General features: G+C 41.7%; 1 protein-coding gene across 5 annotated transcripts in view; it reads right to left on the bottom strand.

Annotated features, from left to right (window-relative positions):
• carmil3 (capping protein regulator and myosin 1 linker 3) overlaps positions 1–19,697 on the bottom strand; it is a 102,579-nt gene extending 82,882 nt beyond the window's left edge. For 4 of the 5 annotated variants that reach the window (XM_086270572.1, XM_086270576.1, XM_086270577.1 and 1 more), the window contains exons 1-5: positions 18,026–19,696; positions 14,667–14,761; positions 2,722–2,772; positions 685–744; positions 482–603 (exon numbers count right to left, since the gene is read on the bottom strand). In XM_086270572.1, coding sequence (XP_086126698.1) covers positions 482–603; positions 685–744; positions 2,722–2,772; positions 14,667–14,761; positions 18,026–18,083 — 386 coding nt within the window. In that variant the 5' untranslated portion in view covers positions 18,084–19,696. Of the gene's footprint in view, positions 1–481; positions 604–684; positions 745–2,721; positions 2,773–14,666; positions 14,762–18,025 lie in introns of all 5 variants that reach the window. The other variant, XM_086270574.1, reaches the window with a different exon arrangement.
• Between the last annotated feature and the right edge of the window lie 960 nt (positions 19,698–20,657).

Below are 20,657 nucleotides of genomic sequence, written 5' to 3'. Positions count from 1 at the left end.
AATGACTGCGGGACAAAACTTTCTGGGCTTTTCATTGTGTGCATCCTTTGCGCTTTACCGCTTTAGATTAAAGCGTAGAGGACGTTCAGTGCCCGCTGTAGGATTTTCATCGGCATAAGAATGTGTTTCTTTTGACTTCAGCATCTACTGACTGAAAGTACTACGTAAACAGCAAGAAAACGAAACCGTGCCTCGCGGTAGCAGCCTACTCAGTGTCAGCTGGCAAATTAAGCCCAGTGATTGCTAGGTGTAAGAGTCTACAATGACACAGAAATGGGTTGGAGGGAAACTACTGCAAGATAAGAATGATTTTTGGCTGTTAAAGAGGAAAGCAATCCTAAAGTGAAGCTGCCAACTTGCCAACACACTGTCAAAGTCTGTTAACGTGGGACAACTTGCCTTTGCTGCTCAGCAACATAAAGCACAAAAACAGAAAGCTTCGGCACTTTGCTCGAGGATGGCGACGCTTGACATTGCTTACGCATAAATTGAGTTGTTGAAGACTCTGGAGAGGGCGTAGTTGATGTGGCTGACCATGTGATCCAGCTGTTCCTGGGTCTGCAGCCTCAGCGAGTAGGTGGTCTTGTCTGTATCGATGATTACCTGTATCGACAATGACAGTTTTAATCCCATGAGAGTCAACGCTGCTACGACGGTACAGTTGGCAGGAAGCGCCGCTCTCACCTGGTGTTCTGGGTAGGTGTTCATTGCTCTGATTTCCAAAAAATTGAAGGTGACCTCGACCTGAGAGAAGCAGAGATGCATCACAAGCTCAAACAAAATCCTTATGTTACCTAATCTCAGCTTGTTTTGTTCACAAAATATTGCACAGAATAAAGAAGATTCTGAGTTCTGATGATGCCAATTTGCTCAAAAGGAAAACTCAAATGAAGCTGGAAGCACACACACACACACACACACACACACACACACACACACACACACACACACACACACACACACACACACCAAGGCTTCTTAAACTTCAGAGAAAACACAGGCTGACCAGTAAAATTACATCTGAAACTGTTCGCTCTCACTCACCACCTATAAGTAGTGGTTAGATGTGCAAATTTGCAGAAAGGGATTATTGACAACCTAGTGGATGCCTTCCAATCTAGCTTGAACTGTTATCTTGATCGACTTTGGCGGCAATTCAATAGATCTACTCTAAAATTCAGACTAAATACCTTCTTTTGGAATTTTCTGTTATGTTTGTCCTGCACAAAAGTGTTTCCGCTGCAAGTCAGCTGGTCAGCAGCCTAATCTCTGCCCCAGATTCTTACTACAGCTGTGCATGTGAGAGAGAATCATCGCCCTGATGATTTGCTGACTTGCTTACAACCCTTCTGATCAATTCACTGCTCATCATTTCTAGTGAGCACAGTGCTGTGATGATGGAAAATTATTATGGCCAAACAAATACAATTTGAAATGGGATCACTACTAGTACTGGCTAATAAAAAAACATTTTAAGAAATGTATTTGCAGTCATGCTAGATGAGATACTACTCCTATGTCTGTAGTGATATCACAGACTGTATATTAAAGATGGAAGCCGTTTTGGGGTAAAAAAGTGAAGCCATAAGTCCACTGAATTATTTTACTTAATAATGACCACCAGGAGGCAAAACATTAGTATGATAGTATAGAAACAACCCTATTTCTCTTTAAGTTTATGACATCAGTAAAGACTATCCAGATGAGTTTCAAGTCTTATTGAACACAACCTCATTTATTTTAAATTAAATTTTGGTCCCATTCAGAGTAATAAAGATAATAAATTGGGTTATCTTTTAGGGTTTCCTATAAGTCACTGATGAATGGCTGTGTAATGTAGCTCGATTTCTTATTCATCCACTTTCAAACCCACAAAAATGGCTGATCAAAATCTATTTATGGGCTTAATTAGAACTAATTGGTGGCACCATCTTGACTGCATCCACCTTAAGTGTATTAGCAAAAAGAAAAAAATATGCATTAGGTTAGCTTTGCACAAATAGTGGAAGCAAGGACAAATGGCTAACCTGGCTCTATTAAAAGGCATTACAGTCCTCCTACTTTAACCAATCAAGGTGTTCAAAACATAAACTGTAGATAAAAGATGATTAGCACCACCAGGACATCACCCACTGGTTATTAATGTGCCAACTTGAAGCGTTAAGTTGAGTGTACCCTGAAGCACACTCCATTTTATTCTCCGCTTTACTCCAGTGGGGACTATTGACACTTAAAAGATCAAGAAATCATAAGGAAAGTGTTTACTGAGATCATTAAGAAAGTGAGAAGTGGGGCTGTTTTCCCCACAGACTTTGACCCAATGAGGCACCTCAGGGAGACAGGTTTAAGGCACTACTGGCTTCACTTTTGTGACCCAGAAGTTTGTTGTATCTTTTATATACAGTGTATTGTTGAAACAGCCAGTAGCAAAGGTGACCAGCTGCATCTTAGCTACTGGCTGCAAGCTAAAAACTATATTTACATCCTCAAACTGCTGCTTTAGTTTTATCCCACCTGCCCCTCGTCGTCTACATTGTAATTGTCATCATTACTACTATCATCCTATAACATCATCACTGCAGTCATCATCGTTATCTCTTTTCTCCTGCTCTGAAAAGCCTTTGATTTTTTTTTCTTTGTCACATTTTCTGCGAATTACCATGAGATCAAGGCTGGCAAGTGAAAGCCATAAAATTCCACTGAGAGCGGGGGAACATTTACCTTGGTGGGCACTTTGACAGCAAAGAGATACAGTCTCCATGTTGCCAGGACCTGAGGGGAGAACACATTTATATTTCTGTCAGACAGCAGGAAATGCAAAATGCAAATCGCAGCAAAAAATAGCACAGCACAAACATCCCATAAAGAGAGCAAATCATCTCCGCAGTTCATCCAAATGGCTCGTAAGTCATGCTAAGCACCCTAGACATTAGTGAGCTAATGACGACAGCACGTGAGCGTGCGTGTGCGTATGTGTGTCAAAGACATATGATGGCGGGACTGCAAGTCATTTCACAGTCCAATTTATCGTGCCAAGTTGTGGTGATGGAACTAAGTAGTACTTATTCAACAGACGCCTCATCGCCCCGGCAAGAATACTGGTGAAATAACAGGGAGAAGACAAAAAAAAGACAGAGGAAGAGTAAGCAAAAAGAGTTGTGCTTTTGTCAGAAAAAAGCCATTACCATTTAAAAGTGTCTGGGGTAAATTAAGAGAAAGAAAATGTGAATAAATTCACATCTGCCTATGCAATTAATCTCATTCATAATTCAGAAATTCCATAATTAGCATACTCAATACATGCATGCATGCACTGCGCGTCTCTAGCCCTTCCAAGCCGCGTCTCTAACTCTCGACCACTGTCTCCATGCTCTTTTTCAGCCTTCCCTTGCATCCTTTCATTCCTCTGATTTCTCTCTTCATCTCCATGGAAATGTGTTCATTTTCTTGCTTAATCCCTAACCCCCCCTCCCATCTCCCAATGTGGCACTGTGTCCTGCCTGGTTTGCTCCCACCTAACACCTCACTCCAACCCCTCTTGCCCTCACCCCTCTCTCCTCCCCCCCCCCCCCCCCCTTCTCCCAAGTCCCCTGTCTCCTTTCCTGTTTCAGTTTTTCTATTCTTTTTTCTGCTCTGTCACTTTCAATTCCTCAAGGCCTCTCTGCGCTGAATGGCTAATGGCGCCCTGCTGAGTGGCAGTGAGAGGAAGAAAGAAAATGAAACATACAAAGAGATACAGGGAGAGAGGGGAGAGATAGAGGAGGCGATAGAAGGGCAGAGACACCACTTTTCCCTCCAAATAATTAAGTCTTCTCCTCCACCATACTTCACCAACTCCCAGCAAAGCTCATCTCACAGATCAACCCTGTGTCTTAAATATATAGGCATCCATAACAGGCTCCAACAGAGAAGAGAGGCTGCACTAAGCTTGATGAGAGGCCTTTGTAGAAGGAGTCCAATCACAGCTCCTCCACAAATTTCCCATATAAATCCAGAGGGAAAGCACACAGAAGGAGGGGGAAAAAAGGACACAAGTTGAGACGCAAATACTGTATATATAATGAAGACGTGGACGACAGATGCACCACTATAAAATCCTGCTACCTGACAGAAGGTCTCATCATGTAAACAAAGGCATCAATAATGCAGGCTCACTGATGGGCGCCGATTTGATCCCCCGATGCTGAAGCAAGTCTCTTGCATAGGATTTCTCCTCTCTTGTTATATCATTTACAGGCTATCGAGGCATCATTAAAGACAAATCAATACTCTGGTTATTTTTTGCTTACTTGGCTGGGACGTGTGCAGCAGTGAAGGGAAAATGCACCCAATAATCCTCTACAAAAAAAAAAAAAAAAAAAATCCCTGTTGTTTTGAGGTTTTATGAGCCGTCTAATTATGTGTTGTGTAACTTGGACGAGCTGTTGTCTGCGCGCCGCATCGACTGCGTTTAAAGAGAGTCAAAAAGCACGCTGTATTGTTTATAAAGTCGGCGAGGTTCAAGTCTTTTTGCCGTTTGCGAAAAGCAACGGAGACAACAGCCTGTCAGTCTCAATAAGCCTTTCAGTTAGCTTCCTGCATCATTTAACAGCCCACACTATATTGTAGCTAGATAGCAACTGAGTGGTAGACGGTAGTAAGCAATAGTCAGAGTTCCAGAGTAATACTTCAAAGTGCTTCACTTTAATATTTTAGACAGCTTAATCAGAATGGCCCAACGTTCAGAGCTGAGCAGCAGCCAGTCCTGTCAGTCTCCCCACCGCCCCGAAAGCTGTCACCCATATCAATCTGAATGATAATTTATATCTTCTGCCGTAATTGTCACACACGGCTTAGCGGGAGGCTGACATTTTCACAGGTGTACATATTAGTAATTTGTGTGGTGTAGCAGTACCGTAGCAACAGCTGTCGATTAATAAAAGTCAATCAGTGGGAGAAAAAAGGGAGAAAAGGCAAATATTTTGATTGTCAAGTAGAAACTGAAAATTCAAATTTTTCCCCTTTTTTAATATATTATGTAGTAAGGTGGATAACTCTGGGTTTGTGCTTGGTGGTAAGGATAAAAAGGAAGATAATCACCTTGGGCTTTCATTGTATTGCGAGGGATCTAATGAAAGGAGAAGATAATGTGGCAGAATGATTAACAATGAAAATAACTGGTGGAAGATAGAAGCAAATAAGAGACCATCTTATAGAGTTACGGTGCTGTTTAAATCAATCACTGTTAAGTAGAGATGCACAGATATCCATACCAATGTTGTTTCTCCTTTCTTGTTTGTCTTGTTTGCTTCCTTGGTATACAAGGGACATTTATAATACAAAAAATAATGTTTAAAGCCTTCTAAAGTCATTAAATTTGCTCAAATTTGTTAAAACAGTCCGACACAGCACACATATCGACCTCTGCCACTCGTGAATGTCATCTTATCCGGAAATAACAGGCAACGAGGAAATTATCAGCTGATTGCACCAAAGCCAGGAGGTTATACTTCAACAGCTTCTGATGACACTGTATTCTACAGCAAGTCAGATTATTCAATATTTGTGTATTATCTTTTTCAGTGTTTCACTTCGCAGACAGCCCCTGAGCACTTGTCTTACAACTCAAAGCAAGTAAAGAACAATGTTATTGATTCAGGAAGTTTGAATGAGTGAATGTGTTTCTAGCTAAGTAGCAGGTGCTTTGGGTAGAAAAGCTGCTCTGCTGTGCTTGATCTCTGTATGTGAATTTAAATGAATCAAAAATGGGAATTAATTGTATCTCATCATTATGCAGTTGCATTTGAGCACCCAAAATAAAAACATGGCTTTAAAATACATGTTTTATATATATATATATATGTATCCATCAACTGCAACCATCGTACATGAGCGTCTGTCAGTCATGGATGGAGAAAATTACTGTTGGTCCTGTCCGTCCTCTTCCTCGACAATCACATAAATAAATGGGTTGTCCTAAGTAACCAAAAAGAAAAAGAAAGTCAATAGTTTCTGAAGCAGTTTCTGAAGCATAAAGATAATAAGTATCAGCTGGCACAAGCAGTGACGCTAATGTCAAGTATGATGAGCCAGAAGCAGAATCCTGCCCACCTTGCCCTGACCCCCTCCCACAATAGAAGGTGACATTCTGGCAAACCTTCTATTCCGCAGATCAATCACAAATCCTAAAAGCTGCAGAAAGATTCGTTTTCCACCCAGGAAATCCTCTGAAATGAGATGGTCAACTTTTTTCTTTTTTTTTGATCTGGTCAGCCAGGCAGACAGCAGGCGACAATCTCTAAAAGTGATGTGGAAGTAACGCGAGAGAAGGACTAGAAGGCGAAGATGATGGGGGGTGAGGGGTTGGGGGAGTCCAGAAGTGCCCTTGCGGTGATGGCACGGTGTCAAAGCTCTAGTTCAAAGATCTAGCCAGCAGGCTGGCCCCCGAAGCTCACTGCGGAGGACCGCGTGTACAGTACACGCACAGAGCAACAAACGCATCTCTACACTGCTTTGTGTGTTCGCGTGCACACGAGGCAGAGAGGGCAGAGGGCGGGGGCTTATATTAATCATAAGCTGTCAAGCTCTGGGTCTTGCACTTCAAACGAGATGGCGCAAATCAAAGTGTGTCTCTGGGTCTTGTACGTGTAAATGTGTATGCGTGTGTGTTGCGGCATTGCCTCTGAAGGGAACAAGAAGAGGATCAGTGCCAGATTCGGCCGCCTGCGGTATTTCTGGCTCGGCCACAAGGGCATTAAAAAAACAAACCAAAAGACTCGCACACAAACACACACCGGGGTGAAAATCAGAAACGTTCTATCGCCAATATTTGCATACGTTCAGCGTGCTCCTACAGCACACACTGCTTTTTGACTCTCACGCATGTATAATGATGCACAATAGCTTGCTAAGCTGGCTTTGGACTACACTCGTCCCCTCTCTCTCTCTCCCATCCTGTCACACAGAGTCAGCCACCATCACTCAAGTGAACCCAGCATCATAAGAACACAACCCTGCCATCAGTCAATCTGTCAGCTTATGTGTGTGTGCGTATGTGTGTGTGTGAGAGAGAGAGAGGAGGGTCTGAAAGCACAGATGCCCCAGGTCCTGCTTCGTAAGTGGACTTTAGAGTGGTAGGGAGGGAGAGATGCAAAGCTCCGAAACACATCTTGTTCCAAATTCTCTGATAAAAATGGAGTCCTAAATCAAAGAGATAGCACTCTGAAAATGAGATAGAAAAACTGGGGGAAAAGAGGCAGATAATGGGATGAAGTACTGTAATGTAGATGGGTGACGGAGATGAGAGGATGAGAGGAGAAATAGAGGCTGGAGAGTGGCTGGGATTGGACGAGTGGGTCAAAAGCAATAAAGGGAGGGGAAAATAGTGAAAGCTTAAAGCAAGCAAATGCAGGGATGCCGGATGGGACGAGAAATGAGCGCAGGTAAGGAAGGCCAAATGGATGAGGAAAGAAGAGAGGAAAGGAGAGGAGCAGCGGGTACAGTAAGGACTGAGACAATGAGAACGAGGGAGCGAAAGAGAGAAAGCGACTCAATAGAACGGAGAGATAAAAATAGAGGCAGAGTTCCCTTACAGCCCTGATAACTCACGCGCGCGCAAACACTCATTCACACTTTCTCTCGTTCTCGTGGGAGGAGAGAAGGTCAGCAGTCACACTTCGTAGCGTCTCCGCCACAGGGTACCAACATGTGTTTATGATAATTGAAAGAAGACTCAGTCCTAATTACAGCTGAGCGCTCGCCACGCACCGTCAGACGGCGAATCTAGAAACTCCACGCTGACAATCTCACAGGGGGAAAAGCCATGAAAGGAAAATGACGGGTGATGCAGTGGTAATGTTTACCATTACACAAGCACATCGTGTGTTGGCGAGAGTGAAACAACGCTGCGAGCGCCGGCCGTCTCTTTTCCTCCTTTGTGCTCGGCTTTCTTTCACAGTCCAACACACAGTTAGATTTTCTGTGCAACAAAGAGTCGTCTTCCAGGCCCAGTTTCACCACGTCAAGTTACATAATTCGCTGAGCATCTCTCGCTTTTGACTTTATTCACCACCGCACGCAATTTTTGCAGCATCAAAAGCAAGTGCTGCAGAATTGGCTCAGTTTTACCATCACTGGCCACAAAGACACCATCCTGTGGGCTCCATTTCTCTAAAACACAAACCACACACAATGGGGGAAATTAAAAAATTAAAAGAGACCTTGTTCTGCTTTCAGCGTACAGCGGGTTTGAAGTTGTAAATACCAAAAACGAGATTCTTTAATTTTTTTGCTTGGATTGCTGCACTTTCACTCTCTGCGCCTACATGTCAAAGATGCCACAGTCACATTCTCGGAAGGCCTTCAAAGATATTCTAGAGCAGGGGCGGGGAACTCCAGGCCTCAAGGGCCGGTGTCCTGCAGGTTTTAGATGTTTGATCCAACACAGCTTATTTAAATGGCTAAATGACCTCCTCAACATGTCTTGAAGTTCTCCAGAGGCCTGGTAATGAACTAATCATTTGATTCAGGTGTGTTGAGCCAGGGTGATAACCAAAACCTGCAGGACACCGATCCCTGAGGCCTGGAGTTTCCCATCCCTGTTCTAGAAAATGGTACTCAAACAAGATAGTGAAAATGGTTTTAGTACACAAGTAATAAAAAGGCAACATGTCAAAGCAGGGGTGGGCGGTATAAATGGTATATGGTATAAACGATATGAATTTGGCCAACGGTAGAGATTTTGACTATACCGCTCTTCCGCAATAGCGCATGTTGCTGCGCAAAATCATCGCAGCGGCTGCAAGCTAGCATGGAGCTTACACGTGGAGAGGAGGAGGAGGAGGTGCTCATAAAGAACACTGGTGCGACGTTAGTCATATGCACCTGATTTGGGTTTAAGCATTCAGATGTTAAGCAGAAAATATCATCTGCAAATTATGCCGGGCGACAGTAATAGCGAAGAGACGAAGCACGTTTTGAATATGAGGAACGCGCCCTCCACAAACGCCCAGTCAGTCAAGTGGAAAGAAAAAAGGCGGCCCTACACACTAGCAGACTCATCTTTTCCAAAGGCACATTTTGCACTTTATCTTCAACAACTTTTTACTTGTATTTTTTTCATTCAAAAATGTTTACAGACTTATCTTCATTTTTATTTGCTATTTAAGAATTTTGTGTTACATTGTTTGGAAAAAGATCTGTTACATCTTAAAAATTATTTGAAAAGTTTTGCACAATAAATGTTATTAAAATGGCATTCTATACTGTTCAGTCATTTTGACATCTATATATATATGTACAGAAGAAAAGAATATATCACAATATATATCGTTACCGCACATGCTTCAAATTATACCGCAATATGGATTTTAGGGCATATTGCCCAGCCCTACGTCAAAGCACTTCCTCTTACATATCCATATAACCTGTCTCAAGATTACAGAAGCATATATAACCAGGTCATGGGTACACATCCCCAGCCCAGGAGCACCCATTTAATCTCAACACAGTATAGCAAAACACTCACTGCAAGCACAAAAGTTCAGCTACTTAAAGAAAAAAACAACAACAACAGATTTTGTCCCCAACCCTGAGAAGAGACCTCACAGAGGTGTGCTGACCTTTCATAGTGGAATCACTATGAAAGCCTTAAAAGGATACTCCTGTAATATGTTGCAGCCTCATAACGTGGCAGGACTCACAAAAGGCACACTGAACAAAAGCTGTCAGAATAAATGCATATTAGGATAATGGATTAAACTAAGAAAAAAAAAGCACCTCCATTTACTATAATGCTACTAACAGTCTGTCTCCATATGATAATCTATCTCTGGATATCCCCATATTTTTCATGCTTCCTGTCAATGTAAGGCAGGCTTGCAAAATATGAAGTCTTTGTTTAATGTAAGAAGACCCAATGACATTACCTTGAATGGCATTAAAGGAGCCACAGAAGACGCAAGAAGAATTCTAAACATGCAGACTTGGTTTTGCAACTCCTCATTTACCTTATGGGTCTGGACAAGTCAGTAAAACCCAAGTCAATGATGGAGCCTTCACCGGTCTAGGCACTGAGGAACAGAAGCAATTGTGCAACTGCAAAGTAATAAAATTTAATAATTTAACAGGCACACAGCAAAACTATCAAAAACGCTTATTCATGAAGATGTTAAAAACCCATAGGAGTATGCGAAAAATAAAAACTTAAAGGAGGAAAAAAATAAATACAACAACAGACTGGGAGGCTTGCTTTCCATTTTAATCAACTGCTAATGACATGCAGCAGTATCGTCCCGTAAAGCCAACAGAGGTTAAAAAATGGCCGCCAGTAGTTCTTTTAAAATTTAACTGCTGTATCATGGCATCCTGTCTTTGCTTTGTCCCTAACAAAGTACTGTTAAAAAGGAAATATCAGAAGGCTGGATATGCTCTGTCACGCTAGCTTCACTTACAAGAAACACGCTAATGATCCAGTTATGTTACGACCATCTGAGGAATGTCGCCAAGATATGCTCAGTAATGATTTTTGATGGCACAAACTATCACTCATCCTTTTATTTCCCTCGCTGCTGGATTATTGTGATGGTCTCTAAACCAGTATAAATCAAAAATCAATTATTAGACTCCAAACCAAGAACAATAAACACAATGCCAATTTCAATCACGCTTCATTGGCTGTCTTATTGTTATAGGATTATCTTAAAGGTTTTACTTTAAAGATTTTCATGGACTGATCATAGGATATAAAGTCAAACACTTTCAGAAGAGCGACTACTTGGCTGCTGTTCCATACAGTAGACGCAGTATTTGGCTCCAGTTTGTGGTAAAGTTTACTTATTCAAGGAGTATACACACACACACTCACACACGCACACACACACAAACACAAACAACTACTCTGATTTAGCAGGATCTACAAATTACTGGAGATGCCTGTTATTATTAATAGGTCTGTAATTCTTTAAAATAAATATAATCAGTATTTACTACTGTAAATAATTATGTATGTATTTTTTTTCAATGTATTAGTATTGTTATGCACTAGTTTGGCAAATATTTTCTGTTGTACATTTATCAAAATTATATCTTTTGACATTTTAATTAATTTTTTTTGAAAAATGACTAATCAGTTACAAGTTGCTAATTTGTAATTAGTAACTAATCAGGAAAATCCATGCTGGCACGGTTTTGGTAATCATGATTAGTTATTTCTCAGTTTTTGCATGTTGTTGGTAGTCCAGGAAAAGAAGAAGAATGGGCTCTACTCTCAGAGGTGACGGAGGCAGAAATCTAGAACAAATAGAAAACACAGAATTTACCAAATCTGTCAAAGCCCCCAAAGCACCCGAGTATGTGCACATGTTTCATACACTGCATTAAGATAAAACTGACACAAATGCACCACCACAGCCCACGAGCTACGTTTAAATTCTTCCTCTGTTTTTAATGGCATATCCACCTACACACCCAACCACAAAACACCTTATTGATTACAGGAAAATTACATGAACCATTTGTCTGACCAACAGCAACTGTTTGTAGTTCTATATAGTTCTACGAATAGGGTTTGTATATTGTAAGAATTACTGCAAGAATTTTTTAAAGAACTGTGTCTTTCACTTTTTTCATCTCTGTCAATTTAGTTTAGTTTTGTACCGCTTGAAGAAAGGGCTGCCCAAAACAACACATCATCATCACTATAAGAACATGAATGAAGTGCAATAAATAAAAAAAACTAATTTTAGCTACGCACAGCTTGGGTTCGATCTAACAAACAAACAAGTAAGACTGCCCTCTCTATGAAAAGACGTGATTTGCCAAACCTTACCCATCACATCATCAAAAGCACTGAAAACAAAGCCAAGAAGATTTGCACAAGCCTTCACAGACTGCCTGAGCTACAATATGCTGAAAGGTTAAAATGGAATTTTCACCCAATGATGCCAAAAAAAAATATTGTGCACCACAGCTACATCCATATTGCTGAAGGTACACTTTTACTGCAAACTAGCATTTCTACTGCTTGTTAGAGAAATAAAATAAATAAAACAAAAAAGTAGAATTAGAAATATAAATATAAATACTCACTTGGTACTAGAAGTCTCCAAGAGCAAGAAATGGCACGTGTGGCTAGGTTTTTGGGCTTTTTTGTAATTGCTTTGTTCAGTGTGGGTCCATTAAAGGGCAAATGATTTTCAGTTCTGAGTGATTTATGTTCAATAAAGCTACTTTGAAAGTGATTGCTAACTATAAATCATTACATATTCTACTAATTTCATCACAAGCAGCCCTGCTGCGCACATCCTCCACACCGGCAAACCCACAGAGCACACGGGCACAATCGAATCATTAAACGCAGTAGCTTAAACTTGACCTCAAACCTCAGTTCTACAAGAGCCCCATGAATGGGACCTCCACGCAACCGTGCAGCTTAAGTGGGAATAAGCACCCAAGTGTGTTCAGGGCTGTCAAACAGTGGCACTTTCAGCCAGTAATAGGCCCGTTATTAGGTGGGAGTGAAGAAACCGCAGAGTCAACAGAGGATAAAACAGAGCGACCGATCAGGGTAAATAAGTGGCGGAAGAACCAAATCGGCAACTGGGGCATCATAACACATCAGAGATTCCTTGCCCCCCTCTCTCCTTCCTTCATTCCCTTTGCTCCATTGGCATGCTCTCCCCTCCTCTTCCAGCAACACCCGCCCACTCCTCCCTTCCCTCCTTCCATATCGCTCTCTCCCCCACTCAGCCTTTGAAGATGCTTTGTTTTCAGAGTTGCCTCTAATCTTCAAATAGGGTGATCTAATAATGGCTGTAAGAGTGTGTGTGTGTATGCGAGCAAGTTTGGATGCACTGAGCAGTGCGAGTGTGCATTAATACCTCCTGCACATGTATGCAAAATGCACACACATGGGTAAATGTGCATGTGCGTGTCTGAGCATAGCCAATGATGGAATCGTGCATGTTGATGCTCCCCAACGCAGTGCCCTCGGTGCTGTTTAGATGTCACGCTGGGCCTGTGTCTGTCTGAGATGGGTGGTGGGGGAGACAACCCTGTGTGTGCCTGTGTGTAAGTGTGTGTCACAGCATGATGGCTGGTACAGTCAACACACACAGACAGTTGGATACCAGCAGTCTCTGGAGGCAAAGAAGGGCACGAAAAAAAAAAGACAGAGAGAGCAAATGTAGAACAAAGACTTGAATGTAAAAGTAAATACAGAGTTGATGTTTTAAACTCTCTTCCTGTGAACCGAACAAACCAGGGGAATCGAGATGGAAGCTGTGGTTTTCTTTTCTTCTCCAGGACAAAATTCAAGCTCTGCATCTGACAGCAATCCTAGAATGCGCCACTTTCTGACCTCCATGTATGATACTTTCAAGCATGAATATTATGTGCATAATACCCAGAGAGACTGAAAAAAGTCAATTTACAAACTCTCTTGTCTATTCGCCCTTCTTACATCCAAACAAATGTATCCATTAGAGTGAAAAGATTGCCTTTTAGGAAGGGGGGAGACCTTGACAACGAGCTAGAACGAATACATATATAGCTGCATCCAACATCCTTTCCCTTGAAAGAATTTGGAGCAGTTGCAGAGGCAGCAGCAGCAGCCAAAGCCCATTTGGATAGTAAGAGAAAAAAAAACTCTCGTAAGGCAAAGACCTAATTGAATTGCTTCTGATGGAAAGAGAAGCTCAATACCCTTTTACAGGTTTGAGTAAAGATGGAGGGACGAGTGGAAGGGCATAAAAGTGGAGAGATGGAGAGAAAGCGAGAGGCGATCAGCGTGGCGGTGGGGGGGGGGGGGGGGTGATGACAGGGAGGAGAATAATCAAGATGGACAGACAAGGAGGGAGGGAAGGAGGAGGGAGGGAGGAAGGATGGGAAACAAAGAGAGGATGACAAAAATAGAGGGGGGTGTGGTAATGATGGAGATAGGTGGAGGCAAGGCAGAGACAGGGGGAAAAGAAATAATAGGAGGGACGGAAAACTGAGAGAAGTCCTGGTTAATAGTTTGGATTCTCACATCAGCTCATCCCTTTCTTGTTGCCTTTAAAGGAGGAAACAAGCTCGCTCTTGGCAACACAGTATGAGTAACTGATCGGGCACCAATGTGCCTGACTAACTGACAGTCTCTCAATAACAGCACTGGCCTTGGTTCCTTGAACACATCACAGACAACCTACACTCCCTCTGGCATGCAGTCCCACACAAACACACGAGGCTCCTTCAATAACAAACAAAACAAAAACAAAGCAATAAACCAGGACCCTGTATGTACACAACATCAGGCTTCCACACATGCACACACCACACTCTCGCCTGCGGCATTAAGGCCATCCTGCCACATCTAATAAACTCTGAGGATGGATTCAGTGGGACACGGCATGGTGTCCACTTTGCTCTGCTTAGACAGCATCTGTCTTAAGCCTAATTTTCAACGCGTCTGTTGTGTGGCTCAGGAAGTACAATCTGCGACTTCTTACGGCCCTTTCAATTTGTTGCAATTAAGCTCTATTGATTTCCATTTTGACTTTAACGAGCCAGCGTCACTCTGTCGCACATTTAAAGCCTCGCACGGAAAGATTCTTTCATTTTATTAGCAGCTCTCTCGGGTCACCGGTGTGAACACAAGAATGAAGTGGGGGGAGGTGCTGGGGTGGAGTGCGGGTATCGGCGTCTCTCACCAGAATCCTGTCCTCTGACTTGCCGCTCCTCATGTCCTGCTTGACGGCTCGCACAAACTTAATGGCTTGTTTGTCCAGCACCTTTCTGATGCTCTCTGGAAAGAAGGCAGAGAGGGAAAGACAAGGATAAAAAAAAGGAGCACTGATTACATAATGTAAACACATTACAGAAAAAAGGTTACAGTCCTGAGATGCTCTGAGAAATGCTTTGAAAGGCTTTCAAGAGGGTAAATCGGTAAATTAGAACATAAAGCATGATGAAAAATGGAAAGAAAAAAACGGAATAAGAATGAGATGCACCAGTTTTCTTTCCAAATACTGATTCTGAGTATCCATTCAATATAAGGGCTCTTGTTCTTCACTGTCTGAAATGCACTGATCGGGCCACTCCTGCATATCAAAGTAACATGAGGGTGACAAAAGTCAGTAGAGGGCTTCAGCTGTTAAAATGCTGTCTAAAGGTTTAGAGTGAATACTAACTTCTAGTAACTGATAAATAAAACAATACTGTGCACAAGAGGCTGCTGTCATACCCAGCCCAGAAGGGAAGTGGAATCACTAAACTGCAGTGACTCAAAGGCAACTTTTAATGTGAATTGTGATAATACAGCACCTCCTTAATACAGCGCATCAGACTGAGGAACATCTTTGGAAGAAAATAAATATAGACTAAAGTATATAATCAACCAGCAGTTATTTAAGTTGCTTTAGTCTGCGAGCCACTTTGCAACCCGCCACAAGCCCAACTCCTTTTTTTGTGCTGTATGTGTCTTGATCAGCGTCAATCAATTACTCAATCTCTTCTATGCAGAGGTGTTGTCGCTGTTGTTCCCGCCTCCTACTTTTCTTAGGCACATGGAAAAGCAGCGAGGTCCCAAACTACAGTCATGCCACACTATACATATATAAATTACTGCAGATGGCAATAATCTTCTTTTGACTACAGAGGTCTTGGCTGGAATGTGATTAAATCATGCTCCATGCTAAACCCGCTTAATAAAGTTCAGTATCAGTGCTGATGCCAATTCAGCACATTAAAGCTTGATCCCTAATTAACCCTTCGATGTCCAAGCACCCCAGCTATCAGGTGGTGGGGGGTTAAAACCTTTTTCATGTGTTGGTTAAAGTATTTAGGTTTCTCTTCTTTGCCAAGTCTTGAAATAAAAAGTTTCAGAATCTAAAAACCAGCTGAAATATGTGGTCATCATCAGCAGATAATGCCTCATTTGCCTCGTGTTAAGATTGAAGTCTTGTTTTTATGCAAATAAGTAAAAGAGGCTGATGAAGATCACGTGAGAGCTAAAACACTTCAAGTGATTTTGTCCAACAACTAAAAGTAAAGTGCATAGTAGTTGTGCATTTATGAAGAGGGTAAACTGGATATTTTTCAGCAACTGATGAGACAAACAAGCAGTCTTTACATGACACCTTGTTTGGGTTTTTCTTGTCATCATTTTGATGTATGGTGATGAACATGACAGACTTTGGATTTAGGACACCAACAGGTGACATATTTTTGGAAATAGTCCCAGTGCTTCTTCTGTCTCAGAGCTTTTTAAAAGCTCTAAAGATGTAGTTATCAATCAAAAAATATGTTCACATCCCAGCTAAATCCCCACGACCATCACGTCTTGTGTCTGAGGTGGATTATTCCTTAAAAGACAGCCGCACAGGGGCGAACAGTCACAGAGAAAAGAAGACAGCTTCAAAGACGCCAACATGAGGACAGGCAGACACATATGCAACTCCTAGCTGAAGAGGACTCATAACTGGACTATTTTTAGCCTCAGAGAAGAAAAAAGCAGCCCGGCTCTTCTCAACGGAACCAAACACACAATTCAGAGCTGCGGTCTTTAGGGACTTCTACCCCACCATGCCAGGCAGGCGACCCTGTGAAGCTCACTGAACTGCACCAGAGGCCTCTGCCAATTACATCCCCCCCCACCAAACAACAACCAACATCAAAATAACATCAGCCTATAGCCTCAGTGTGGAACCACGCACATATGCCTACAAGCTGTGATATGTTCACAGCACACATCTCAAATGGGGCCATCCGTGCTAAATATGCACTCATGGAGCCCAGCAGATGGAGATACAGCGAGTCATGCTGTGTCACGACGCTCCACTCACAGTCTCCCAACTTTCCCACTGTATCAACCACACACACACACACACGCACACACAATTCTCACAGTCCCCATCCGGCAACAACCATGAAGTTGGCTCTCACGCTTGACTGAGCAGCGGCAGATGCCAGCAGGATGAGACAGGGATGGGATTGAGAGGGGGGGCACACTCAGGTAGATCGAAAGAAGGATCAGCTGAAGACAACCAGAGAGTTATTGACATTAAGCTGGGTAAGACCCAATCGCTTAAACCTTTTAACGCACTATCCAGAACCCCCCAAGGCCTGCCGGTGTGACCTCAGCATCTGTTCCCTAAAAAAGGGGCAAGGTGCGGTGGAGATGAAAAACCAGCATGGGTCAGTCCCCCTTTCCACCGTCAGTTCCCTCTAATACACCCTGCCTTTTCTGGCAGTTTGATGGATGTGCTCACTCACCTTCCCCAAGCCTCAGGAACCCCATCTCCCCCACCCCTCCCCATCTGGTCCTCCACTAGCAGGTGTGTTAATGACCTAATACCGCCTGCCTCTTACAACCAGGCCACACAGAAGGTGCTTGACCAGGTTGAGCTGGTAAACAGCGGGACTTAACTCCATCAGGATAATTAGCGGTGAGAGACACCCTTCATCAACACTCTACCATCCAAACATGGTGTGTTCGTGTGTCCTGTGCTGTCCGATCTCTTCAGCGGGAGACACAGGCTCAGGCTTCCAGCTGTACCCATGCTGCACGAAAAGCGCTTGCAGTCACACAATAACTCCCACGCACACACGTGCAGCGAGAAAAGAAAGCCATTAAAAAAAAAAAACTCCTAATGAATGCACAACAAAGCCATGACGCGCTCACACGCACCGCAGCACTTGAAAATAACTCTGACAGCACTACTGGACCCGTGCGCACGATAAATTTCACCGCGGATCTTTATAACAAATCAATCCCAAAGTGAAGACTCCTGCACTGAGATCGCTAGGATTACAGTCCTCACAAGCCCGAACAGCCATTAACTGTGGTTTTGCCTTGGGGAGGCATATCCTGCGTTTCCCTGCGGTGATAACTCCTTTCAAATCAAACGCAGTGGAAAGAGGTTGTTTAAAGAGCAGCTGAGTAAAAGAAAACTACCCGTACGCGTCCCGAGAGCTGCTCTCATCCATCCTCTCGCGTTCTCGGGAGTGCTCGAAGCGGTGTTAAAAACACACTTTTCCCCGAAAAAGTCATCCCGGGTCGGGAGCTCACCTGTGATTTCCCTGTTGACGTTGGCAAAGCCCGCCGCTGTAGTCTCCTTTGAGGCCATGGTGCGCTCCTCCCGCCTGTCCGGCCCCCTTCTCCTTCCTCTCCTCTCTCAGATGTCTCTTTAGGCAATCGCTGTCCACTTCTTCCCCCCTTCTTCTTCTTTTTCTTCTTTCAGCGCCTGCAGGTGCTCCAGGCGCAGCAACAGTCCGCACAGTGTGGTGAGAAGCGATGCCGCGGTGCGCAGTGGCAAACCCGAGGAGCGCCTCCGACTTCAGCACTCAGACAAGAGAGAGAGAGAGAGAGAGAGAGAGAGAAAGGGGGGAGAGAGAGAGGTTTGAGATACTCTTCATCATCTTTAGGTCACCATCATTTGTTTGAAATAGCAGATGTACCATAAAAAATAGACAAAGGAAAGAGTCCTATTGTTAAATTGCAGAGATTCTAGGCTTCCAGGCGTCCTAATAATTTACATGTTTTAAACTGTAATAACTACACTTTTCATATATTTTTAATTGATTGATTCTTACATTCAAAGGTAATCACTTGCTGATAAATCATGATTTTGGCTAAAAACAATAACAATAGAACACTTTCTAGTCAAATCTTCAAATGTCTTTGCTGGGAAACAAAGTGAGACGGTTTTACCTTGTTTTAAGCGACAGAATCTTTGATGTGCTGTTTAGACAAAATTACTATAACAGGAATTTAGATTTGATCATTTGATTGGAAAGAAATACCATATAGAAAACTAAGTGTGGAAACAATCAGGGTGGATTTTCAGGCTTAAATACAACCCTGAGCTCGCATGAAAAGTGGCACTGTACAGGAGTTCCTATATGTTTTGGCAAAACAAGTATGCACTGCTATGTACTCTATACATAAGGAGGAGTCCTAATAGTGAAAGAAAAAACCTGTTTTAGCATCAAATCATGCATAAAATATCTAAAGCTAAAGTGTTCATTGTGCAGAATCATATGTATTATAATAATGGGTCAGGTATGGATTCGTGAATTGTATAAACCTTATCTGTTAAATATTGTAGCAGGAAATTATTTTAATTATAGTACTGGTTATTTATATACAGTGTAATATATAAGTAAATATAAAAATCTTCAGAAGAATACATAAGAAAGTAGCCTAATACAGTCAAAGTACATTTAAAATTGACTTCAGTAAAGTACTTAAATAAATGTTAGCATACATTTAACCACCGTTTCTAGCTATATGCTCTTGTAATAGCCAATGACTGTAGAAAACAGTCTACAGTAATTGGTAATAGCATATATTAGCAACTGCAAGCTACTGTGAAATTAACTAGTCCATTGGCAGTAGTTGAGGGAGGAGGGAGCTTTGTTTTCATTCTACTAAAAACTAAAAACTTTTTTTTTTAACATATATCAAAAATATTTTCAAAGTTGAACTTTTTCAAAACGTTTCCGGCCATAATTTTCATCAGTGTCTTAGCATGCTCACCAAATTAACTAGCTAGCCTTAGCTACAAATAATAATTCAGAACTTTTCCTAGCCACTACTTTGGCCTAATAATTTACATGTTTTACACTGCAATAACTACAGTGTTTCATATATTTTTGATCTGCCGATTATTAATTCATGCAAACGGTAAACACTTGTTAATGAATCATGATTTTGTTTTCATATAAGCCTATAAATACTAGCCTATACAATAGTTTCCAAAAAGCTCCTTAGCATGTTCATCAAATTAACTAGCTAGCTTTAGCTATAAATAATAATAAAATAATTTTATATATATATATATATATATATATATATATATATATATATATATATATATATATATATATATTTCTGAACATCCTTGCTAGCTGCTGTTGCTAATACTCTAAGTACATTATATTCACATTTAGCTACAATAAAACAACCTCTTTTTTTTTTTTTTTTTTCCTTAATGAGGCTCCTAAGTTGCCTGCTAGTTACACCATTTGTATGAACTGAATTAAGAGCTGGTGGTATGTTCAGCTGCATCAGTAGTTAATGTTAGGTGGATAATTTAGTTACACACAGCTCTATAGAGGAAAAGTCTGGAGCATCTGTGTCCGACCTTAATGCAAGTTTAACTCACAGTGCTTTTCAAGAGTGCCAGGATCTTTGGTTGGCTGCTTCATGTGCTCCTTAGCTACTTACAAGTAGCCTAGCTAATTTAATTTCTCTGGCAGTTTGAAAGCCCACTGGTTAGGTGAGGCAAACTCTACTATTGTTATGAAAAGTGATATTTGAAAAAAACTTTCATATAGTCGCTATGAAAATACAAATTAGAAAACTTTTCAATATGGATTTGAATATTTTGATAGTATATTTACATTACGTATTTATATGCTGCTCCCTGTTTAATACCCTCAATTTGTATTGTATGTATTTTTGATTCCAATAAACATCTATTTAATTAAAAAAAAAACTGATTAAAACTATACATCCCTTTTAAGAAATAAAGCATTAAGATGAAAGTCAGATAAGAAAAACCTTTGTTTCTCTCAGAAGCAATAGCACTGTAAATTATAAACTAAACGAGTTTGAAATGAGATAAGAAATGAAAAAGTAAGAAACACATTCCGTAATCAAACTTGTTTAAATGTGATCACTGAATGGAAGTCACAAC

The sequence above is a fragment of the Aulonocara sp. 'chitande type north' Nkhata Bay genome, linkage group LG18 (genome assembly GCF_057382095.1).
Source record: "Aulonocara sp. 'chitande type north' Nkhata Bay isolate Kocher_YH1m ecotype deep benthic linkage group LG18, A_spYH_male_GT1.1, whole genome shotgun sequence".
Taxonomy (NCBI): Eukaryota; Metazoa; Chordata; class Actinopteri; order Cichliformes; family Cichlidae; genus Aulonocara; species Aulonocara sp. 'chitande type north' Nkhata Bay.
This window is presented reverse-complemented; position numbering and strand designations above follow the sequence as displayed.